Genomic DNA, 25,576 nt, shown 5'->3' on the forward strand with positions numbered 1-25,576 from the left:
GGATAAGCATGAAATTAGTTTTATTATCTCCACTTCCTGATGAGAAAGCTGAGGCCCAGAGAGGTTAGGGAACTTCCCCAAGGTCACAGAGTTCATGCATGACAAAGTCAGGATTCTAACGCAGGTGGTCCCCAGCCGTTGCACTATAATAATTGTATCATACAAAGTAAGCATTGCATCAGTTCCAGGTAATGCAGATACCATCTCACTATGGCACCTTGTTCTAAATCCAGAACCTGGGTGTGGTCCACTCTGGAAATCAGATTGAATCATGGAGGAAGTTCTCCCAGGGCAGTTGCCCACTGCACCTGGGCTCAAGTTGCCACTCAACAGAGCGGACAGGGCTGCAGTGGGGGCCATGCAGAGGTGGGAGTTCTGTGTGGGTGTGAAGAACAGGGGGCTGGGGACACATGGAACAATGGAGCCCACTGCCTTCCTTTCTGGGACCTCGCTGTCTGCCCCCTAGAAGGGCTCAAGACCACACTGTGCTGTAATGGAAGAGACTTAATGATTTGTCCAGAAGGCTTTTTATTTAACAGGGAAAGGCTGTGGGCAAGAGAGTTGAGCATGAAAACCTGAAATCTGCTGCCTTCAAGCATCCTGGTACACTCACCACAGCCCTGGCCTGGAGCCAGGTCTTCAAGTCTCAGCCTTCTCTGTAACTGCGTGTGCTCATCGATGTTGTTGCTGTTATTATTACTGTTGCACTAATCATATTACTCCGGGTTCCTTCCCTGGCTACTCAGGGGACAGCACAGACATTAGCTCATGTTACTGTAGTCTTTACTGGGAAGCAGAAAACCACGCAGGCCTGGGACTGCCAGCTTCCTCCCTGGCAGAAAGGGGCTCTCGAAGGGTTTTGTTCAGCTCCTAATATGGCCACACTCTCTCTAACTTCTCTCAGCAAAGTGGCACCAGAGCTGAGCCTCGATTTAGATGAGTAGTTAAAGCGGCCAGAAGTTAAAGTACGCAAGACCATGGAAAAGTCAGGGCGGCACAGTGGCTGGAGGAGCTAGACATCTTGTTGATTCACCTCCTCTCCCAGTCTGTCCGTGGGATTTCCAGGGGGGAAGGGCAGGGTGTTTTATACAGATTAGTGTACAGCGCTGTGCCGTGGAGAGCAACAGCCTCAGGTGGTCACGTGGAGCCACTGAGGGTCAGACAGCTGTGGTCACTCGTCCAGGCTAACTGTACACAGGTAGGTGGCAGAGCTACCCAGGAGGGCCCACCTCCTTCCAGACCTTGTGACATTGGCTTCCAGGTGGGGCCCACCAACAGCAGGCTTGGTCCCCCTCCTTGGACTGCTGGGAACCCTGAGAAGTCATCGCACTCCAGCAGAGTCCAAGGGTTGAGTTCGGGAGAGAGGTGAACACACCAATTAATGAGATGGTCCCTCTCAAGTAGCGAAGGACAGATACATCACAGTCTGTCAGGGGCCAGCACAATCTGGATGCACAGACCAGACAAGACTCCCCAGCCATGCCTCCCGGGGAGAAACATCAGCGCTGACCTCGAAGACAGGAGATGACACTTCCCTGCACCTCAGTAGGAGAGGACAGGCCAGTTACCAGGGCTGCACTGGCCCTTGGCTCAGGAGCGGGTCACACGAGGCAACAGCTCAACAGGACCCTTAGTCTTGAGACCACCAGGGGCCCCAGCCCAACCCTCCCTGAGTGCCCACCCGTCCCACAGCCACACCTGCCACCCGGACCCACTCCATGAGCTTATTAGCACAAACCTTTAGTGCTCAACTGGCTCTTGGGCTTGTGAAATCCTGCCCCCCCACCCCAGCTATAAAACCCATCCCTACGCCACCCCTGGAGAGAAGGGGAAGTAGAGGGAGGCTCCTAATTAAGGAGATGGACTTCTTGGTTCGGACTTCCTGTAGGGAGTTGGGAAGTTTCTCATCTTCCACATCCCCAGCTACAGCCTTGTGGCCCCCAGCATTCTACCCTCTTTTCAAGCTTTCCAGGCACCCAGGACCAACTGGGTCCTGATCCCACCCTTAGGGAGTTCCCAGTCTGAAGGAGGTGGTAGCATCTTCTGCCCTCGGGGAGCTCCCAATCTGGTGGGGACAGACTCAGTCTCTGCCCTCAGGGGGCTCTCAGTCTAAAGAGGGAGACGTGGTCCTTGTCCTCAGGAGCTCCTAGCCTCAGTGGAGGAAATGCAGTCTCTGCCCTCACTCTCAGTCTGATGGAAGGGAGCCCCTGCCCACAAGGAGTTCCCTGAGTCTGAAAAGGGCTGGCATTGAGTCCCACAGCAGAAAAGCCCCACGGGACATAGCCCGGCAGTTGGTGGTCCCTGTGGAGTAAGTCTCTAGTCCCAGGAGTGTGGTGTCTTCCTGAGGGGATGAGGAAAGTAGATGGCACATGCCCTAAGGAGGGTAGGGTGAGGTTGGCCAGCTGAGTGGGAGAAAGAGGGAGCCATGCCGGGACACAGGCCTGGTTGCCACCACTCCAGCCCCTGAGCCCCTCACTCCCTGCCTTGGAGGTGGCAGAAGCAGCGTTCCCAATTCTCACAGGTGCAAACCAAGGCCCGGGAGAGGCCCCAGGAAGCCTCTGGAAGCAGGAGGGTCCCTGCTGCTCATTCTCTTCTCCCATTGGTGCCATGTTGGTTCTGGGGAGTCCCAGGAGCACAGCTGGGGCTCCAACCTCAGAGCAGGAGAGCTGCCCTGAGGCATGGAGCCTGGATGTGAATGTGGGGATCATCTCACACTGCTCACCCTGGTACCACACACAGTGCCCCGTGCACAGGTCTGTGTGGTTGGTGGGGCCGGCACCTGCTCTGCTAACAACCTGCTCTCAGAGGGAGAGAATGATGGTCAGGGCCAAGTGCACACTGCCCCTCAGGTGGGACCTGTTCCTCCTGATGCTCCATGCTCTCAGCGGGGCCTGTTCATCTGACAACCAGAGTCCAGGCTTGTCCCCAGCAGGCTGGGAGCTCTCTGAAGGCAGAAGCCAAGTTCCCCTCCTCTGGAAGGTGAGGGTTTGGTGGGTCAGGGCAGAGGAGCAGGCCTTTTGTAAGAAGGAAGCTGGGCCCTCCTGCAACCTAACAAGGGGCCCTTAGATCTCCCAGGTCTTCCTGCTGGTTTCTCTGGAAAGACGGCTCAGGCAGGACCCATAGCATTCTCACACACATGGCCCCTTCCCAGGGCTGAACACCTCTGCGGGTGAGAGAACAGGAAGAGAGATGCTTTGGGAGTGGAGGTGTTTCTGGGGAGTGATGAGCGTGGGGAGGCCACTGGTTCCCATCACCCCACAGCCCTTCCTCCACCCTGACTCAGGCAGACCATCATTTCCCCCTTTTGCTTCCCATGCTCAGCCCGGTGGGTGCAGGATGGTTTTTCCAACGGGCTCTGGGTTGAAGAGTGTGTGTGTGTTTGTGTGTGTGAGAGAGAGAGAGCATGTTGTGTGTGTGTGTGTGTGTGTGTGTGTGTGCGCGCGCGCGCGCGCGCGCGTGAGCGTGCACACCCATCTGTCCTGGGGAGCAATAATAGTTAATAAATAAGTGAATGGCAAAAATAGCCTCAAAGGAGCTGACAGGCAGAAGGCCAGAGTGGCCGGGCGTGGGGCCAGCACCCTGAAATGCCAAATGTTAATTTAGCCAAAAAGAAAAAACGTCCATTTCAAGACCGCCTCCATTAGCCAGGGTCCAGGGCTGCTGTGGTTTCTGGCTCTGCCATAGCCCCTCCCTATGCATCCTAAGTGAAGCCCAGGCACAGAGGCCCCCTCGCTCAGTGTGAGGGTAACAGCCCTGGAGAGAAGGGGCCCAGGCAGGGGCACACAAGGTTATGGACCAGCAGGAAGCCGGCAGGCTGCTGCCCAGCCATCCTCCAACAGTCCACCCAGCTGGCCAGCCCTGGTGCAGTCCCAAAGGTCCAACCAGCTGGGGGAAGTTCTGGACATTGTCACATACTCTCACCCTGGGCATGGGCCCTGCCCCACCTAGACACTCACTTGGGGGCAAGGGATTGGACTCAATGTCCTGGTTGTCACTTGACCTTGGCCAGATCCCTCCAGCATCTCAACTGATTTCTCTCAGGCTCTGAGTGTTCTCCACCCTGAGGCCTCTGGTGGCCCATGGGTACTTTTGTCTTCTGGGGCAGGTGTGCATGTCTTACTAAGTTACAGAAGGAAGCACATCTTGGAGAAGCAGATGTTTGCCTGCTCTCTTTGCTAGTGGTTCTAACCCTTCCAGAATCATCCTCAAGCTTATTTACTGGCCTCTCTAGATGGCACCCCATTCCAGTACTCTTGCCTGGAGAATCCCATGGACGGAGGAGCCTGGTGGGCTGCAGTCCATGGGGTCGCTAAGAGTCGGACACGACTGAGCGGCTTCACTTTGACTTTTCACTTTCATGCATTGGAGAAGGAAGTGGCAACCCACTCCAGTGTTCTTGCCTGGAGAATCCCAGGGACGGGGGAGCCTGGTGGGCTGCCGTCTATAGGGTTGCACAGAGTCGGACACGACTGAGGCGACTTAGCAGTAGCAGCAACAGCTAGATAGGATGCTGGTCACATCCCTGAAGTCTCCCTCAGCCATGCGTGTGCGTGCGTGCTAAGTCACTCAGTCGTGTCTGACTCTTTGTGACCTCCATGGGCTGTAGCCCGCCAGGCTCCTCTATTCATGAGATTCTCCAGGCAAGAAAATTGTAGTGGGTTGCCATGCCCTTCTCCAGGGGATCTTCCTGATCCTGGAATCACACTCACGTCTCCTATGTCTCCTGCACTGGGAAGTGGGCTCTTTACCGCTAGCGCCACCTGGGAAGCTCCTCCCTCAGCTACAGCTACCGTCAAATTCAGGGAAACCTGGTTCAGCCCACCGCCCCCTCCCCAATTCATACTCCCTCAGGGAACTCCTGGCTCCAGCTCCCAGGCGGGTGCCAATCAGTGCTCGAGGCTGCCTCACTTGTGGAGGGTCTATGCTGGTCACTTGGTGGCCAGCACCCAGAATAAGGATGCGGCAGGGTGCAGGGAAAACCCTTCTTCCACTCGGCCTTCTTTGGGAACTTTGGTAATGCAGTTTTCTCCTACCCTGTTTACCACGGTCCATACACAAAGGACTTCAGAAGAAACACTAGGCTCTCCTATAAAGTGTGGGAATTTAAAAGCTTGTGTGAAGCCAGGACAGATTCCAGGTCATTTATGGAGGATGTATCTCTTGGCAGTCCCTGTGCTAAGGGCTTTGCATACATCATCACACAGAATGTTCGGTGCAAAACTCAGGGGTGGCAATTCTCATTCCATCCCATTCTGTGGAACACACTGAGGCTTAGAAAAGGCAATGAGCCTGCCAAGGAGAAACAGTTGGGACATGGAGGATCTGGGATTTGAACCATGTAGGCACAGGGAACACAGCCATGAGCACAAGGAGTCCCTGCCTGGGGAAGCTGACATTCTAACAGGGGAGGGGGAGTGGACAAGCAATGAACAAAGTCCTCTGTAAATATGCATTTTGTCAAGTGGTCCCCAGAGGGACACTGTCCAAGAGTGGCATCTTGGGCCTTCAGGCACACGAGGAGCTCTGCTGGGGATCAGGGTGGCCAGGGTCCCAGAGGCCCAGAGAGGAGCGAAGTGCTCAAAGACTTGTGATCTCTGGGCACCAGGAGCTGCTTGGGGTGGGGGTTCCTGGGTTCTAGAGGGAGGAGGAGCTAAGAGGTCAAATGTTTGGGTGCTTAACACCTAGATAAAGGCAGAGTCCTGGGAATTTAAGGAGAGAAGGCTGACACGAGATGTTTACTTATTTATTTGGCTGCCCCGGGTCTTAACTGCAGCACCTGGGATCTTTGATCTTTGTCACGGCATGTGGGATTTGTAGTTGCCGCATGCGAACTCTCAGTTGTGGCCTATGAATTGTCAGTTGCAGCTTGCGTGATCCAGTTCTCTGACCCGGGATCGAACCTGGGCCCTTTGCATTGGGAGTGCAGAGTCTTAGCCACTGGACCACCAGGGAAGTCCCTGACATGGGATATTTAAATCCCAAGAAAAGATAAGAAAGAGAGCCCTCAGGATCCACCCCAGGTCCCCTGGGAAAGAAATGCTATCTGGTTCCCAGAGGCTGGGGAGCTGGTCTATTAGGGAGCAGAAGGGAATGGGTTTGGCACCTTTGATAACCAAGGCAAGGAGAAATCAATAGGAAAACGCCCAGGTGCTCCCTGTGACCCTCCCCTTCATGTTGAAGGCCATGACCCTCGCCCCTACCCCACCTCCGCCCCTCCCGGGCCCTCTCCAGCCTCCCTAGACAAGGGCAGCAGCCTCTGCACTCAGCACCGCCTCTCCCTCACCGTGCAGGCTGCTCCCTCCAGCTCCACACACTAGAGCCACTTTCCCAATACAGATGGGGCCATGTCCATGCACTGTCTTGCATAAAAACCTAGAGATGCCCACTGTCTCAAAAAACACAACTGCCTTGGTCCAGAAATCTATAGGCTTCCCAACGTAGTCCAACCTACCTTTGCCACACATACCTCTTTCCCTGCCTGCTACAGGCTGCATGCTTTGTCTCTGCTGCGAAAACTGCAGGCATCATGCGGCTCCCAGCAGGTGTGAGCACCCATCTGTCCACTGCACTTGGGAGGTCAGAGCCCGGACTTGGAGCCAGGCTGCCCAGTTCATTGTGTGAGCTTGGGCCAGTTACCTAACATGTCAGTCTCAGTGTCCTCATCTGCAAAATGGGGGTGACCACAGCAGTGCTCACCTCATGGGGCTGTTGTGGGGATTAAATGAGTTAGCAGAACAAACACAAAGCACTTAGACCAGAGTCGGGCATAGAGGAGGCACAACACACAGGCTCTGCCCTTGAGGGCACAGTCTGCAGCTTATTCATCTTGGTTTCCCAGCACCAAATACATGGTAGACATCTGTTAAATAACTCAGTCCCACAAACATCTAACACCAGTACCTGGGGTCACACAGAGTCGGACACGACTGAAGTGACTTAGCAGCAGCAGCAGCAGGCAGAGAGAGAACTGACATGATAAAAATAAAGTCCATTTATTTTATATGTCAATTTAGGGAAGACGATGAATTTTCTTTGGGGATGTGTTGAGTTCAAGGAACTGGAGGGACACTGACCAGGACAATCAAAGGACAAGGACCCATGAGGACCACACACCATCTGTGACTCTCAGTCCCCCCAGGGCTGTATCATTTTTGTCACTGTTGCATTCCCCAACCAAACCTCTGGAGTGAAATTCTTTTTTGGCCCCAGCGCCCCTATTAATAGGACTTCCCAGGTGGTCCTAGTGGTAAAGAATCTGCCTGCCAATGCAAGAGACTCGGGTTTGATCCTTGGGTTGGGAAGATCCCCTGGAGGAGGGCATGGCAACCCACTCCAGCATTCTTGCCTGGAGAATCCCATGGAGAGAGGAGCCTGGTGGGCTATTGTCCATAGGGTGGCAGAGTTGGACACGACTGAAGCAACTTAGCACGCCCACATGCCCCTGTTAGTATACTCACTGGATGGACCTTCAGGGAATGTCTGATTTATGTGGCCCAGATGAAGAAACTAAGGCAAGGCAGATGTCTCCTGGTCAAGACCTCGGTGCCTACAGAGTCACAGCCGGCGGCCCTGCAGTCACCTGAGAATTCCTTTGTAAACTGCTCCTGTCTCTGGCGGTTGACATACGCTCAGCTCTCAGACCACTTCTCAGCTCTCATCCTCTGGGTTACAGCCCTTCCCTCACGTCTTCCAAAAGTCCCCTCACCCCTGCCCCCTGAGACCAGCACAGGCCCAGCAGAAAGGCCCCTCCTTACCTCAGTCTAACTGTCTTACTCTGCCTTTCCCAGCTACATCCTGGGAAAGTTGACCCAGAAACCTCTGTTTCTGTAGGAGCCAGATACCTCCCCCTCACCAGCCTTTATCATTTCAGGGAAGGGAGACCCTGTCAGCTGAATCCTTTCTCCACTGGGGGAGGCACTGTGGGGTGGAACTGTGTTTGTGGGGCAACAGGCTCACCTTTTAGGGTGCCAACTTGAGATGCAGATTCCGGGGGTTCACCTTAGACTTACTGCATCAGGCTCTCTTGACAAGGGGCCCAGGAACTTTTTTAATTGACTTCGTGGGGAATTCCTGCACACACTAGTGTGGGAGCTGCCGGTGTCCTGGCTGAAAGCATGAGCTCTGGAGCCTGCTGTACCATTCTCCAAACATACAGCCTCACATGAGCCACTAACCTTCTCTGGGCCTCAATTTCCTCATCCATAAAATATTCTCTTTTTAAAAACCCATCTAAACGGAGATTACGAGGGTCAAATGAGTTACAGGGCTCAGCGCTGCCTGGCACACAGTAAGTGCACGATATGTGGAAGGAATTAGTAATGTTGTCCTATCTTTAAGTTGAGCATCTCAGAAAGGCAAAATTTCCATCAGACTGAACATGCCCCCAAGGGAAGGACAAAGCCCCCTCATTCCTTCCCATGCCCAGGGTCCCAGGAGTTGATCAGGACAGCAGCAAAGGCTGGTGAATGGAAAAGAAACAGAAATGCTGTTCCCAAAGGACAACGCACTCTTGACCAGGCAGGTTATCAGGACACCTCCAAATCCAGAGCGGTCCCTGGAGCAAAGCAGGAAGGAGCAGTGCCCCCTCCCCAAGGAGTACCTGAGCTCAGCCTCTCCCCAGCCCAGGATGGAGGTAGATCATACAGCGCCCCCTTCCTCGGAGCAGAAGGCCAGGCACCTGGCCCCATCTACTCCCACCGACCAGTCAGATATCTCCCCCAGGCTTTCCACTCTAGGGGCCTGGAGAGGTCAGGGGTCACACAAACAGGAAGGGAGGTACCTCCAAGACCATCTGATACCCATTCCCTGGAAGGGCAGTGCTGCACCATGGGGCTGGAACAAGTCAGAGAAGCATATGACACCCAGGTGTGGCCAGCCCGGTGGCTTCTCGGCTTCTGAAACCCAAGGCTCTGAGCCTTGGCACCTTCACTGGGAAGAGAAGGCCCTGCTCCACACCACACTCAACTGCAACAGGTCCTCTGAGCTCACCTGCCCACAGCCACTGCCTACTCCATCCCGACCCTCTTAGATGAATTACAACTAGGGGTGTGAAGATCCAGTGGGGAATGCCTCACACATCAGTTCAGGGCCAGCCTCTGCCCTTCTCCCCATGTCCCAGAACCTCTCCAGTGTCTCCTCCCTTCTCCCCCCACACTCCCCGCACTCCTCCCAGCACAGAGGCTCCAGCGGCTGCCCTGAGACCCTCCTCCTGCTCCACAGCAGAACCACAGATGACACTTGGGGAAATGCGGTGGGGCTTGTCTCGCTGTCCATTCCCTTAAGAGAAACCAGCTCTGTTCTTTAAATCCAGGCTTCGGGTGATTTTCCTTTTACTACTAGCAGACTGTACAGAGTGAAAGAAGGGAAAAAAACCACTGGAGGATGCAGACTGAACCAGCCTCACAGACCTGTATGAGGCAGGGAAAGGCCTGGATGCCATTGCCCCCTGTGAGGAGAGGCAAAGAGCAGCACCAGGGCCCGCTCCCGACACGCAGGGCAGAGCAGAGGATGACCCCGGTTAGGTCCAGCAGTGCTTCCCTATAGATCCTTTGCCAGTGAAAGCTCCCCGAGGGAGAGGATGTAAATCAGCCCCACAGTCGTCAGGTGGGAAAGAAGCAGGGGCAGCAGACACTCGACACGGGGAAGATGTCAGATGTGGTGACTAACTGGCTTTTCTAGGCCATTGTCACCAATGCCAGAGAAATATTCCACTTTAAAAATAAATGTAAAGCAAAATCCAAAATTAACTCTCCCCAGATAACCCCTTTCTGAAATCAACCATGTCGTAATCCACATGTGGCCATTCGTGGAGGATTTAACCTGAGGATGTCTCCCTGTCCTGGGATAGGGACGCTTCCCAGGCCTCAGTCCACACATGTGGGGCTTTTCAATCCTCCCGGTCCTCAGATGGACCCTGGTTTCATGTGTGTCTCTCAGTCCTCCCAGAGCATAAGGGCTAGAGCAGGATCCTTGTACATTCCTAGCCAAAGGTGCTAGGAAAGAAGTAGCTTTAAAGTCCACAGGAAGGAAATCCTTTCCAGGGGGGAAGGCCCTTCTCTCCATCACCTTTCTTTACTCTAAGTCTTTGCCATGCGTGTTGATAACAATACATGCAGACGGGGAGTCTCTGACTATATAATAATTCCTTGCACATTTTATGAGCTTAAGGGTCAAAGAAAAAAGTAGTGCTGGACTCACACTGCCATTTGCCTGCTGTTTAACTGCTGTTTAACTCTGTGCAAATTCATTCGTTCTGTAACAGACATCTACGACAGACACTGTTCTAGTTTACATTCCAGTTGGAGGGAGACTCACAAAGACTAACGTACAGTTTCTCCCACTGTTGTATCCGACCCTTGTGACCCCATGGATTGTAGCCCACCAAGCTCCTCTGTTATGGGATTTCCAAGGCAAGAATACTGCAGTGGGTCGCCATTTCCTTCTCCAATTCTAAAAGGAAATACCACATAAAAAAGAGAGAAGGGAAGAGTTAACAGTGATCAGCAGGCCTTTGCGTGTAGCCCTCAGGCCGTCAGGAGCCTTGAGTGAGATGTGCCTGTCTGCCAAGATGGCTCCGTGGAGCGCATGGTACAGCAGTCATTTTCTAAACTATCCTTGCAGTTATTACAACACTGTGCTAAGCCACTTATCAAGCCACGTTTGGGGCTAATTGCTGGCGATAAGAGGAACATAAATATACTGAGCCACAGCCTGGCCTGATAAGATTTTATACACCAACCACCAACCAAGTTTTCTTCCCCTATTACACACCTGCAATAATTTTTAGTGGTCATCACTCTTTACTGAATCACCACAATAAACCCCTTTCAATATAAACAACTCTCCTTTCGGTACAGCCATAAATCAGACTCAGAGTCATCCCCCCGAGCCCTCTGCTGATGCAGGGAGGCTCAGGGCGGTAGTTCCCATCTGTGGTGCACGTCAGAATCAGCAGGAGCATCCCAAAATGCTGATGTCCAGGCCCACTACAGATAGCCTGGGTACCAGGGTTAATAAGAACTCCTAGGTGCACCTTCATCTCCCACGCCTCAAGTTCTGTTGGGTGACTGGAGGTTAACCCAGCCCGAAAGTTAATGTCTCGGTGCTGGGCGTTCGAGGTGAAAACAGAGCTGCCACCTGCACTGCGATACAGGGCAATCAACTATAAGGAAGTTTATAACACACTGTGAGAACTGCTCTTTCATGGGGTTGCTTGGAACAGCATGAAGAATACTGTTTGGAATTTGTGTAGTTAGCCATGCTCATATTTACTGTCCTTATAGTTGAGCTTGCCTCCTGGCGAGTCTCTCAGGTCTTTCCCACGTCTTACAGCTGGAAAGAGGGAAGTGGGAGGACTCAGGAGGAGTAAAAAAGATACCAGAAGAAAAAGGAGAAGGAGAAAGGGGACCAAGGATGAGAGGGAGAAGCAAACGCAGACAACAGGGAACCTTCCTGACATTACCAGACAGACCAGCAGGGAACCCATAAGAAGGAGGGCAAAGATGGAAAGCAGTGTTTCCTAAGATCACACCCCCAGGCTCAGAGCCCCGTGCCAGCAGGGGACAAGCTCACCTTGGTCAAGGGAGGGAACCCTGGCTGTCAAGAGTCAGCATTCCCTATGGAACATGCAAATGGGAACTAGCCACCTGCTTCCCACAGTGCTGGGCAGCGGGGGTCAGAGAGTCAGGAACAGTCAGTAAATATCTGAGTATTAAAACAGATGAGGCCCCTGTCCTCAAAGAGCTGACTGACAAGTTGAAAGACAGATAGATAAACCTACTGAAATAAAATTATAAACCAGTATGAGTGCTCCAGAGGAAAAGAAGAGGGTGTTTCAGAGTGACTCTGATGTTAAATGCTGAGTGTCAGATGTTGCAAAGGCAGGGCTCCTTCCTCGGCAGGGAGGGGTATAAGCCTACCCTGCTCACCCAGGATTCAGTGGCCATCACTCTCCCTTGGCTGCCTCCTCCACTCGGCTGTCAGGACCAAGGTGCTTCTGAGCTGTTGCTACCCTCTGGGAGCCCGTCAGATAGCCAGGTCCCTCTCAGGCAGTGTGGTGAAATGGTTACAAGAAAAGGGACTTGGCCAGAGGAAGACTAGGGGCTTGGGCCTGTTAAGTGAACAAACAAACAGCAAAGGAAAATGGCAACCCACTCCAGTATTGCCTGGGAAATCCCATAGGCAAAGGAGCCTGGTGGGCTACAGTCCATGGAGTCAAAAAAGAGTGGGACACATGGAATTCTCCAGGCAAGAATACTGGAGTGGGTCATTCCCTTCTCTGGGGGATCTTCCCAACCCAGGGATCTAATCCAGGTCTCCCACACTGCCGGCAGATTCTTTACCATCTGAGACACCAGGGAAGCCCAAATCACCACACTCATCCCCAAAAGAAAATGCGAAAATAAAATCTTGAAAATCCACTTAGCAAAAGAATGGCACTTGGGCAGGAGTTACATTTTCCTTTATTTTTCTTGAGAAGAGTGACAAACAACAGAAGTGGCTTTGAAGCAGGATATTTGGGGTACTTGTTAGGATGATGGTGGTTTGGGTGAGCTGGGTTCTAAAGACATCCTAGAGTAAACACTGAACTGCTCTATCCACTAGATGAGACTCTACAGAAAGACCCCCAGATTTGACCTCCGAGAAGTGATGCTGATGTGTACCCAGCTGCCTCCTCCCTTCCTGCCTCTGTTCCACCCTTGTCACCAGAAGCCTGGATATGAGGGAGCCTTACACCCAGACATAAGCTACCCGGCATTGTGTCTGACCCCTCTTCATGTCTGCATCCCTCCTGACCCATCCTGAAGCCCACTCAGGGGCCCTTCACAGATAAACATCTGATCCCAGTTGTCCTCTAAACACTTTCACGCTGTCCCCTCTCACAGCATCGCTGCAGGCTCCGGAAGTGACAAATGATTTAATGCCTATCTGAGCCAGACACCCCATGGGAAGGAGGTGTCACAAATGAGAAACCACGTGTTCCACAACCACCCAAGACAACTGCTTGAGAGCAGCTGTGCCTTCTATAGCCTCTTTAAGTACTATGGGGTGGACTCAGGCTGGGTTCATATGTGCAAAGAGCACGGGATTTGGAGTCAGGGATCTGTATTTGTGCAGCAGCTCCTAAGCTAACTAACTGGCTGTGTGACCTGAATGAGGTCACTCAACCTCTCTCAACCCCTACTTCCTCCTCTTCAACACAATATCAGCAGCACAGGTCTGTAATTATGAGAGCTCTCACATGTATTACCTTGTCTGGGCACCCAACAACAGAGTCTGTCAGTCAGGAACTTATCCTCAGTTTAGAGAGGGGATGGACTGAGCGAGAGTAAGGCAACTCAGGATCACCCAGCCAGGGCGTTCTCCTGGGCCCCAAAGCCAATGTCTGCGCCTTCTTAACTCATCACCTCCTCAAGGCAGTAGTGAGAAGCAAGTAAGATCACGCATGGTAAAGTCCTTTGTCATCTACAAAATGCTAATCAAAGGTCAAAGTAGTTGAGTCTTTTGGCTGATATTCGAGACATTGTCTAGGGGACAGAAAGCCATACATTTTTAAGAAGCAGAAATTCAAAACAAATATATATATATATATATATATATATATATAACACAAGACAAAAAATACATTTTTTCACATCATCCCACTAGTCCAGAAACAACTGTTCTGGTGACAAACATATATCATCAGATAGGAGGGAGGGGCCAGGGTTCTGAATTTGCCACAGAGTTCTGTCCTTGATGCATTTTAAAAAATATTTATTTATTTAGTTGGCTGCATTGGGTCTTAGTTGTAGCATGTGGAATCGTTGTTTTTTTTTTTCAAGCTGTGGCATGCAAACTCTTAGTTGTGGCATGTGGGATCTAGCTCCCTGGCCAGGGATCGAACCCAGGTACCCTGCATTGGGAGCACAGAGTCTTAGCCACTGAACCACCAGAGAAGTCCCTGTACCCAATGCATTTTTTGCCCCAGTAAAGTGATCACTCCCCTCCCTAGTGTTCAAGTCAAACCGGATTAGAATCTCAGTTTCTCTACTCTCAATTTGGATTTTTCCTAGAAAAGGATCCTCAGACAAAGATTTGAAAGAAGAGGTTTGCCTGGGAGGTGACCCCAGAAAATATTAGAGAATGGAGAAATGAGAAAAAAAAAAAAAAAAACAGGGGAAGAAGAAAAAGAGAACGGAAAGGTGGAAGGAAGATCGGGGAGGGAGGAAGGAAGGGAAGGAGGGAGAAAATAAAGAAGGAAGGAAAAAAAAGAAAAATAGTTTTCCAGCCTGTACCACTGTGGACAACCAGAGCTGTATCCTGCAGGCCTGGGGGCTAACAAGAAGGCTTGTCTCCGTTATACTCCCCCTACACCAGGGTCAAGGGAGCTAGGGTATCTATCCACTAGCGCCCAACAGTCACTGGTTGAAAGCTGCTCTGGGGATGGGCACTCCCTCCCCAGCACTTCTGACCTGCCCCACAAGCAAGCAGAGAGGCTCAGGGCCAGAGAAAGCCCTCAGGTCCTGACAGCTGGCAGTCTGGCTGGCAAGAGTGAAAGGTACATGCCCAGGGAATATGGGCAGGCGCTGAACCATCTGCTGTGCTTGCTCACTGAGTGACCTTGGGAAAGTTACTTACCTTCTCTTATCCTATATTCTGCAGCCCTGAAATAGGGGTAAGAATGTCTTTCTCTCAGGATTGATACTAAGTAAAGTCATATATGTAAGGGATTAGCTTAGTGCCAAGTTCGCAATAAAATCTCAATATATACTCATTGTTTTTAATCGACATTCTATAAAGTCTTCCTCCTTTTAGATGGTAGGAAACAAAGCAAACTGGGGAACTCTGTTTGGCCCCAGGATGCTCTGAACAGCCCATCACCACTTTCTCGTAGGCAGCCAGGCCCTCAGCGAATGGACCCGCCCCCGCACCAAAGGTCACAATACAGAGCCCAACAGGCTCCAGTGTCTGACGACAACAGAAAACCCTTAAAGGAAACCGAAACTAGATAAAGGAGGCATCTCCCTGGTCCCTTCCAGTCCCATCATTTTACTTTACAAAGAATTTTGGATGCAAACAGAGAATGAGACTTTTAATGCAGGATGCTCGGTCTCCTTTTTGAGGTAGAAGAGCCCCCAAACAAACAAACGCCCACATTTAGATGACCTTGCCTAGGCCTATCCATGAGGCAGGGGGCTGGATGCTGAGATCCTCCCAGCCCCTGAAGCAGGGTGTCCCAACGTGAGTTCCAACAGACACTAATGCCTCTGCTATGCTCCTTCAAAAGCTGGCTCTGGGGTCAAATATGTCTGATAATGGCTTCATGCAAAAACCCCCTCTTTGCAAATTCTATGGCATATTAACATATGAAAAGCTTTAAAGTTCTACAATAAAGAATTCTGATCAAGCCAGTATTTCTTAAACTTACCTGACACAGGACTGAATGTGTGTACTGAAACATTGAGCAACATCCCTCCAAAGGACAGTTAGTGGGAGCGTCTGGGCTAAAGGCAATGCTAGGTGCTGGGGCCCGGGCTGAGTCATCTTTGGACCCTTGTGGCCTAGCACGCGCCTGGTACACAGTAGGCACCTAATAAATGGTTGAATGAATGGGGAGAAGGCTGAAAGAATGACTTAATAATGGTTTTCAAATCCGTGAAGGGATATAGTACCGGCACTGCCAGGCAACAGCTCTCTGTTTCCAAGAAGACACACGTTCTCAATTGCAGCAGGAGGTACTCTGGAAGCCCTGCTCGGAGTTTAGGATAACAATCCACCAAAATAGGCTCCAAGCCGAGCCGCATCGCTTCCTTCTGTGGAGGTGTTGGTCTAGCACTTCAGAACAGCCGAGAGTCTGCGTGCAGCCGTCCACCCACCCCACCACCCGTTCGTTCATTCATTCAAACCCTCACTGAATACCTACTACGTGTCATGTACCTAGGTCCCTCAGGACCCCTTCCAATAGCCTAGTGGGACTGTGGCAACCTGTGAGACTACCCCCAGGAAGCCCCTAAGGACACGGAAGAGGAGGCCACCCAATGTGAGATCAGGAAGCCTCAAAGCCCAGAAGCAAGAGCCGATAACCCTCCCAGAGCAAGAAGTGTGTGTATGTATATGAGGTGGGGGGAAGACTGTCCAGGCTGACACACGAGGCAGGCCCAAAGAATAAAGCCACTACTGTCTCCCAGTGTTTGCTTGTTTACCCCCCTCTTCTTGTGACTATATCCCATTGTTCCAGACAGCATCCCTGCCCCCACTTCCAAGCTCTTCCCCTCCCCACACTCACAGCTCCAATCTCCTCTTCCTTGCCTGACATCCTACTGTTCCTCCTTCAAACCATCTCCTAGTTCCTGACCTCTTGCCTACCCCTGATCTCACTTTCCGCATTCTGTACCATCCCTTCTGGACCTGGGGTATCCTCAGTGTTTTTCATATTCACTTACCAAATGAATGAGTAAACCAGGACTCAAACTAAGGTCTGTCTCTCTGCTGACCACCCTCACCACAACCACCACCAATACTGAGCCACAGATTGCTTTGCCTCAATCAAGAGTGGGGGGATGGGAATGGCTGGGAGGCAGCATGGGAGGTACAGGCAATCTTTCCCACCCTCTCTCACCACTACCAGTCACATTCCCCTCCGCATCCTACAACCAATATGCTCACCAGCCCCACCAGGACATCTCCTAAGGGGCCTGCGAGTCTGCAGTGATTTTGTGACTTTTAAACAGAGACCAAGGTAGGCATGACGACGGACATCCCAAAAGACTCAGCAGGCATTCATGCTGTAGCAAGACACGAAACCATAAAATTCAAGGGTTGGATGTGAATTGAATGGTTATCTTGGCCAACAATCCCAAACCTAAGAGCTGGTCATCAAGATCACCTAGAGAGCTTTGAAAACTAGATCCAAGCTGGCAAAAAATATAGATCCCTTCCTGGGACCCACCCCAGATCTTCAGAAGCAGAGTCTTCCGTTTCCTCAGTCCAGTGTCCGCTTGAACACCTCCACTGACACAGCTGGCTACCCCAGGGGGCTTTTGGTGTAATGGCTACAACCCCAAAGGCTGGAAAGTATCTTCTACCTGGATAAGGAAATGGTAACCCACTCCAGTATTCTTGCCTGGAGAATGTCATGGACAGAGGAGTCTGGCAGGCTACACACACGACTGAAGCAATTCAGCACGCACACACCTGGAGCTGAAATCTGTTTACTATTTCTACCCATTTACCCCAACTCTGCCCTTGGGAGCAACCAAAAATAAGTTCAGTCCCTCTTCTAACATCTGATAACAGGGATCCCAGCAATAAATAACACTTTGCCCGTGTTTCTGCTTTCTCACCTCCCAGCTAAACATCTCCCACTCTTTCAAATGTTCTCTTAGAAGTCAAGGTTTCCAATCCCCTGACCAAACTAGTACCGTCCTCTAAATTCTAGAATCAAACATAGAATCTCAGATGGGGCCTTAGTCTTCCTATCAACTGGATATGCCCACCAGCCTAACCAAGACCCTGCTGGCCTTTTCCAACAGCTAGACCAAAATGCTGCTTCCCATGAAGTTCATGGTCTGTTAACTAGAAACTCCCAGATTTTGTTCATGATGTTGAAAGAGAGTTCTTCCCTGTCCTGGATTTGAATGTTTCCTGGAGAAAAGAGGTGGGTGGGAGGGGAGTGGGGGGAGTAGAGCTTTCCAATTATCTTCATGGAGTTTTGCGTTTGGGAGAGAAAATCAATACTGACTGCCCTCCACTAGCAAGCTCCCCCCACCTGATAGGCATGGAGGAAAGAAAGATATGCTCAAGTGTAACTTATGTAACTGCACCCTAAAGAATTTCTGGGCCACAGTCACATGGGACTCCGAGAGAAAACTGTTTCCATTCCCAACACAGAGGATGCTCGTGGGAAGTAAATGGCCATTGGCCAGATCTACCACAAGATAAATAAAGTTAACAGAGGTGCCAAGCAGGCCGCCATGACTGAAAGTCATCCGGCAAGAGGCCGTACACTTGCAGAGAGGCTCTCACCTCCCTCCCCCAACACACACCCCTCCCCTGGCTGGGCCCAAATGGGTGCTCCACAGCCCTACACCCTCTGACAGAGTGACCGTGGCCAGGGCCTGTCTGCACAGGACAGCTTCTGTCCAGGCCTTTTACACTGATTTTCAAAATTCTTCTGTGAGGCTGGGCAGGTTTTGGTGCTGGGGTTTAATGCATGGTCTGTGTCCTCTTTATAGACAGACATGAGCACACTGTTCTGTGCTCCACAGCACACAGACCTCATGCTCTTGCTCCAGATTAAAACTTAGATAGAATTATTAACCGTCAACATTCCCAAAGCACAGCAGCTGACCGTTCTGCTCCTTGGCCAGGCCTCTGCCACTCCTGAAGTCCTCCCCACAGGCATCGAGACACCCCTATCTAGATGTGCCTAGATGACCTCCTACCTAGAAGCCTTGCTTGACCCCCACCCTGAGGCTTGTCCTCCCTCCAAGCACCCCCTTCCCATCGCAGAGATAAGGAGGCCACATAACCAAAAACAATTAGCAAATACAATTAGCACTGAGGCAAAACAAGCAGACCCTCCCTGGCTATAGACTCAGAGCCACCCCCCAACCCCAGCCTACTGTTGCTGCTGGGGTCACCATGGCCAGATTTCTCCTGTCCAGAAATGTGGGTGATGGGGAAAGTAACTGGTGGTAGATGACCCCTGGTGTCATGCTGAAAATGTGTGGCCCTCTCCACACCACCCAGCAAGCAGGGGGGCAGTGGCAGCCATCAGGGCACACAGGGCAGACATGGTAACCCACCACACAGGCCTCTGGGCCAAGTTCCAGAGCGAGGTGGCGGCTCACCACAGGGCTTACCGGATGGCTGAGTGAGTGGGCAGCTCGGGCTTTTGAAAGGGAAGGGCAAGACTCCATGGGGGCAGGGGAACTGACCGCTCAAGTCTAGCCCCCAGGTTCATTTTGGAAAGTAGGGGCATGTGCATCCAGGGTACTTCCCTGGGGAGCCAGAGGTCAAGGTGAGAAGGTCGATCAAGGCCCAGAATCAGAAATGCAAACAGCCACAGGAAGTCAGCCACAAACAAAGAATAAACAGGACAGAGCTGTGATGATTTCCTTTCAAAGTCAACACAAAGGCTTCCCTCGGCCCACCTCCATAACCCGGGCCAGCACACACAACAGATACACACACACAAACAAACACACACGTGCACACACATGTTCACGCACATGCACACACATGCACATACATACTAGAGCCTGCCCACATGACAGACAGACACCCACCCTTCAGCCACAGTAGTCATTTCTTGGTCTGCTTCCCCACCCCCATCCAGCCCAAGTACAGACACTCACATGTGCTCATGGTCACAGAACATCACTCACATAGCGCAACTGCCATTCTGATCACTGGAACAACTGGTGACAGTTGTGGGTTCAAACAGGCACAGAGGAGGAAATGCAGAAAATCACTGAGTTTCTTCAAAAGGGACAGAGGGAAGCAAGGAAGGAGCTGAAGACAGGCTGGGTAGGGATGGGTCAGCCCACACCACAAGGGCAACCTCTGACAGCTCTCCCAGGCTCACAGGGACCCACATGGGGTCAGAATCTTCTTTTCAAAAACTGTATCAGGTGGGTTTAATGCTGCTGCAGACTAATAATACCCCACATCTGAACAGGACTCTCTACTTTTCAAAGCACTCTTCCATCCATTATCACCTCCGAGAGTAACACTGGACAAGCAGAGACACTCATCTCCTTTGCCAAATGACTGTTCATCCCCATAAGACCCAAAGATGTTTTCTCCAAAATAATCTCTAATGGCTAAGCATATGTAATAGTTGTGTGAGCATACTTGTTTGTGTGTGAGTGCATGCAGAGGCTTTATGTAGCAGAGTGGGATACAGTCAAACAAAAATGAGGTTGCCATGGCAACAGGCTCCGGCATCATTGCAGCCTATTAACACAAGTGAGGAATGTGTTTGGCAGATGCTTGAGTGTTATTTATGGTATGGGTGTAGCAGAGGGACTTCTAACAGGCAAAGAAGGAAAAAAAAAAAAACAACCCATGACGCTCCTACTGTATCCCACCAAGGAGACGACAGTGAGACGAGCACAGAAGGCGAGGCTGAGAGGCTGCAAAACACGGAGTAAGAGATGGGGAAGCAGAAAAGCAGGCAGGCAGAGGAGAGGAGAGCAACAGGGGACTGGAGGAGGAGGAAAGTGAAAGGAAGTGAGAGAAAAAGAGTGGGGTGGGGGGGTGAATACCAGGAGAACAGCTGGAGCAGGGGATACAGCAAAAGGAAGAAACATCATCCCCCACCTTGGGGGATGCCAAGGGCTGCCCCACCTTGCCTCTCAGTTTCCTCTTGAGTAAAAACCATCAGGAGGCATCAGATAAGATACTAGATGTTTCTCCCTTCTAACTGGAGCAAAGGGCAGAGCCCAAGACAGAAGAGGGACAGGGAAAGAATAAAATACTGAGATCAGATACTGATGTTGAAGGTCTGAGCTGTGGGGCAGCTGGCAAGGGGACCAGTCTCTCATGAGAACTGAAAAAATGCCAACAGATTCTTGAGAGCCTACTCTGTGTCCAAGGTCATGGAGGCAGATTCCCAAAGCCCCAATATTAAAAACCACACATTGCTGGCCCATTTACCTGGATGTGTATCTTCATCAAAGATAAGAACAAGGCATCTAATGGAGGCCATTCTCCAATACCTGCTACTCTGGGGTAACCTGAGGCAGAGGGTAATGCTTGATTGTCTCACTAATATTTCCCACCATCCAATAAGATTTGCTCAAGAAACACAAAGTTTATATCATAATTAGAAAGGCAAATGAAATACAAACCAAAAAAAGATACAGTTTTGTCTTAAGTCAACTAGAAAGAATGCTTGCATTCTGATTATCATGGACCATTTCTAACAAGTTCTGCTATACTCAGCACAGCAGGTCATGAGAAGTGCAAATGTATGCAAGAGCCTACAGACAGGGGAAGGTCTGAAGACCACAACTGGATAAAAGAAGCATGAGTTGGGAGGTGTGCAGCTGGGGAAAGAAGAGAGAGAGACTGGGCTGAGGAACTAGATGGGGAAGTCAGTCAGCTAACTCTGCTGCTGCAGTGGCATCTTCATGCTAAGATGGAGATGGAACACTCCAGGTCCAGCACTGCCATCCTGGGATCTGACTCCAGTCTCCTAAAATCACTCACCTCGGATTGTCTAGGGCTGTAATCAGGCCCTGAGTCCCAACTCTGGTTTCAGTAAATACTCTGAATGATCCTGGAAACCTCTGCTGCTCCATGTGCACGCCATGCCTGTCTTTCTGCAGAAAAGCCATACCCTCCCAAGCAACCTGCCTCCCATTCAAGCCAGGAACAACCCTCAAAGATAAAATACTCATATGCTAGCTTGTGTCCCCAGCTCAAAACATTTGGAGCCTTTATAAGCACTAACAATAGTAGTTAACTTTTTTCAAACCAGCTCTCAATAGGTTTTTCTCTTAAGTTTAAAGATGATCTCTAAAGAATTTTTTTCCTTCCGATCCCAGATCAGAAAAACTTCTTTAGCATCAACAACCCCAATTACTTCACTCATTGGAATACAATCAGTTAAGCAATTATGAAATCCCTATATATTCAACACAATGCTAGATAAGGCAGAGATGGTAGAGAAGGAAAAACACATACACCTCAGGAATTCTGCATCCAAGGGGCTTACATTGGATGGGGAGTAAAACCAGGGGCACTCAGGAATAAGTAAGTGCCCCACCCTGTGGCTCTGACTCTGTTGTTGGCCATGCAGAAGAGGGAGAGGCTGACATGGCTGGAATGGAAGGAGGGCTCCTTGCAGAGGTGAGGCTTGGCACAGAGAGGGTAGAACTGGAAGGGTCATGCATTATCCTCTCATTTGCTAGACAAGGAACCTAGGGCACGGAGGGGCTGCAGATCCCCTCCTTCCCAGTCACAGAGTGCCTTGGGGGTACACCTGGAGCCCAGCGCCATGAAGCCCACACTGGCACTATTTTGAGAAAGCCAGGGGGTACAGGAGAGCCCCTGGAGAAACACACAGTCCTCAATAGGATTGAAGTCCGAGAAAAGGCACTAAAAGTGGGGAGGCCATGCCTGGAATTCAGTTAGTTAAGAAGTTCTGTAGAGGAAGCAGATGCCCAGAGAGAGGTAGGGGGTGCAGTAGGATCTACGGTCAAGAGACTAGACTGCAGCAAGGGCCCATTTGACTCTCACAGCCAAGCTGCAGCACAACCAAGTAGGCTGAGCAGGGGCCAGTGGAAGAGGCCCATGGTGCCACGGACAAGGGCACTGCTAAGGGGAGAAAGTGTGCTTGTCAGAAGAGCCAGTCTCATCAAGGTCACCATGGCAAGCACGCCTTCCTCTCATAAGTCTTCAGAAGAACCACCAGTTAACCAGGCAGAAGTTTTATTTCCTCCTGATCCCATCATTCAAGGCTCACCTAACTCATCCCAGGAGTGATAAAAAGCCCCCACAACAAGTAATAACCAGGAGTACCCACATGAAGGGGTCCTGACATAGGACACTAGCTTTCTGCTCAGGCCAGGAGAGGACTGTCCCCACCCAAAAGGTTGCTTCCCACTTTTGCTGAAGGCAGCTCTTTGGCTTGTGGGCACTTTCACAAAGGAAACACATTTGTCAGTCTTCCCTCAATTTCAGGTATATTTCCAGCTTTCAAACCCCCAGTCTCAGGCAACTGGCAGGGTTACCCTTTCTCCTCCCTAAGACTAGGCAAGGAGTTCCTAGGGTTTCCCCTCATCAATCCTCCATCCAGGACTCAACGGACTCACTACATCCAGGACTCACTACAAACTATCAGTGGCTCTCCCCAGGGAGAGGTTGGAGAGGGATTAGAGGGTCCAGTCACTTTGGTCAGGGGCCATATATACAGGGACAAAAGCATAGGAAGAGAAGGGGACCTCTCCCAAGAATTTTCTCCTCCAACCCTCCTTCCTCATTAGCATCCCTACAATAATGGATAGGGTTTAGTGTGTCTATCAGCGGGAAGATTACATAGAAGAGCACCCTTTTTGTAAAGGAAGATGCTGGGGCTCAGAGTGCGGGATCAAGGGTAGAAGACACCACACAGCTGACAGAGCCATGTCTCTCTGGATCTTCTCACCAGTTTAAAGGGGAAGGTGGCTTGCCTCTCTTTGGAGTCAGGCCAAGGCCTGCACACCCTACTATCCAGTCCCTATGCCCAGGTGGGCCCCTACCTGCTTGAGCAGGAACTGATCCTGGGCGTTGGTGCGCAGGGCGATGGCCAGGTGGAGGGCGGACAGGAGCACCCCGCTGAGTACCGCAGCCCGCATGCGCACGGGCAGGAGCGTGTAGATGGTATAGATGAAAAACACAGTCCACCAGATGCCCTCGGAGGCACTGCGCGGCTGGGGCAGCAGCAGGCCCACCACCTGGACGGCCAGCACCACGGCGATAAGCGCGTAGCAGGCCAGGCCCATGTGGTCCTGGTGGAAGGCGGCGCGGTTGCAGAGCACGGCCATAACGAGGATCACACCCACGGCGGCCGCTAGGACGGCCAGGTAGGGCAGCTGCAGCGGGGGCCGTGCCGCGTGGAAGGCCAACATGACTAGGCACACGAGCACCAGCACAGCCATGAGCATCGTGAGGCTGCTCTGGTTCAGACGGAAGAAGTAGCGCTGGTACAGCCGCTCCAGCTTGTCCGATGGGAACTTCTTAGAGCGGAATATCTGCAGCAGTGCCAGGCAGCAGGCGCCCAGCGACAGCACCGCGCCAGGCCCCGCGCCCGAGCCTGCCGAGCTGCCCCCATCCCCGGACCCTTCGTCTTCCTCGACAGCGCCGGCCTCCAGATCGTCGGCCGCGCGGCCCTTGCCACGCCGCTCCTCCAGGCCTAGCTCCACCGAACGGGGGCGCACCTCCGTCCCGCCCGCTGCGGCGGCCGCAGCCGCCGAACCGCCGCCGCTGCCCGCAGGGGGCGCCCGGGTGCTGCCCCCGCCGGCCGCGCCCCGCCGCTGCCGCCGGCTGCCGCGACCGCAGTCGTCGCCGCCGCGCTCCTGCCAGGCCGACTTGGAACGGAAGCTGAAGCCGAAGCCCCCGGCCAGGGGGTCATCGCCACTCAGCGGAGGATCGTCTTCGTCGTCGCTGCGCCAGCGGCTGGCCAGGCGCTGTTGCTGCTGCGGGGTCACCGCCCCCCCAGGTCTCTTGGTGGAGCCGCGGGCCGAACCCCCGGGGGCTTGGGGGTAGCCATTGGCGCGGGAGTCGGCCTCTCCCCACGCGGAACGGTGTTCCGGGCCTCCCCGGGACGCCGGCGCCGCCGCTGTCTGCGCCGCGTAGCCCGGGGGGCTCACGCTTTTGGAGCTGGACATCCCCCCCTCGGCCTCGTCGTCTTCTTCCTCCTCCCCCGGGGGCCGGGCCGGGGGTCTCCAAGGGGAAGGTGGACGGCCGAGCAGGGGGACCAGGCTGGGGTCACACGTCGGGGGCGGCCCGGGGCCCTGGGCAGTAGCGGGGCATCTTGGCACCCCCGTCCTGAGCGGAGAAGGAGGGCAGCGGGAGAGCGAAAGGGAGGCAGGCACAGCCCCGAGGTGAGAAGTGGCTGAAAATCCGCGTCGGGAGCCCCAGGTCCGAGAGGGAGTTGGCTCCGAGCTGGGACAGCGGGGACTGCTGGAGCTGCTGAGCCGCGCGCAGAGGGACGTCCGGACTCCTGGCTCGCGTCGAGCTCGACAAGGACCGGAGTTGCGGACGAGGCGGGACGGAGAGGTGTCCTTGCGGGCGGCACCTCCCCGGGGCTTGCAATGCCCGGGCGCGGCACTCGCAGACTCTGCCTAAGCGGAGACCAGCGGCACGCACGGCGAGAAGGCAGTTAGGACGGCTCGGCAGGGGTCCCGGCGTGGAGACGAAGCGGGCGCCCTTCCCTCGCGGCGGACTGGGAGCGACTGGGAGGTGCGGGCGCCAGCCAGCATTATTTTCTTACGAGGGGTGGGGAGGTGGGATGGGGGGGTGGAGAGGACGGGGGAGGGGGCGGCGGGCGGAGCAACAGCTCCAGAGCCCCGCGGGGAGGGTCCTGGAGCCCAAGGGCGCCGTCGCCCGCATCCCCCACCACCTCCCGCGGCGAGAATGGGAGCTTGGCCCCGGCCAAAGCCGAGCCCAGCCTTCAGCGGGTCCGCGCAGGGGGCGGGGGCGAGGACCGGCTCCTGCAGCGCGGCCCTTCCCTCTCGCCTACCCCTTCCCCCAAAACGGAGTGGGGCTGGCCCGGACCCGCCGGCCCAGGAGGGCTGTCGTGCCGACTCCTCAAGCCCCAGGCTCCTCGCCGCCGGCTGCGGGCCCACCGCGGCCGGGCGCAGAAGGACTAAGCTGAGGGCGGAATCCGGCGCAGCGCCGCCGCCGTTCCGCCCCAACGCAGGCGGGCTTCTCGCAGGGAGCACGGCATCCAGAGATCGAGAGCCGGGACTCAGATGCAGCCAGCCGAGAGGGGCCGGCCCAAGAGCCGCTGCTGCGCCCCGGGGGCGCTCCGGGGAGAGCCGCGGGAGCCGGGCTCGCGGCGCGCCATGCACGCCTCGGGCCCTGCGCTGCTCCGGCCGCTCGC

At 53.1% G+C, this 25,576-nt stretch overlaps 1 protein-coding gene across 1 annotated transcript in view; it reads right to left on the reverse strand.

Annotated features, from left to right (window-relative positions):
* ADCY5 (adenylate cyclase 5) overlaps positions 1–25,576 on the reverse strand; it is a 157,988-nt gene extending 132,412 nt beyond the window's left edge. Inside the window, exon 1 of the mRNA XM_055568407.1 lies at positions 23,232–25,576. Coding sequence (XP_055424382.1) covers positions 23,232–24,359 — 1,128 coding nt within the window. The 5' untranslated portion in view covers positions 24,360–25,576. The remainder of the gene's footprint in view (positions 1–23,231) is intronic.

This window comes from Bubalus kerabau, chromosome 2 (genome assembly GCF_029407905.1).
Source record: "Bubalus kerabau isolate K-KA32 ecotype Philippines breed swamp buffalo chromosome 2, PCC_UOA_SB_1v2, whole genome shotgun sequence".
NCBI lineage: Eukaryota > Metazoa > Chordata > Mammalia > Artiodactyla > Bovidae > Bubalus > Bubalus kerabau.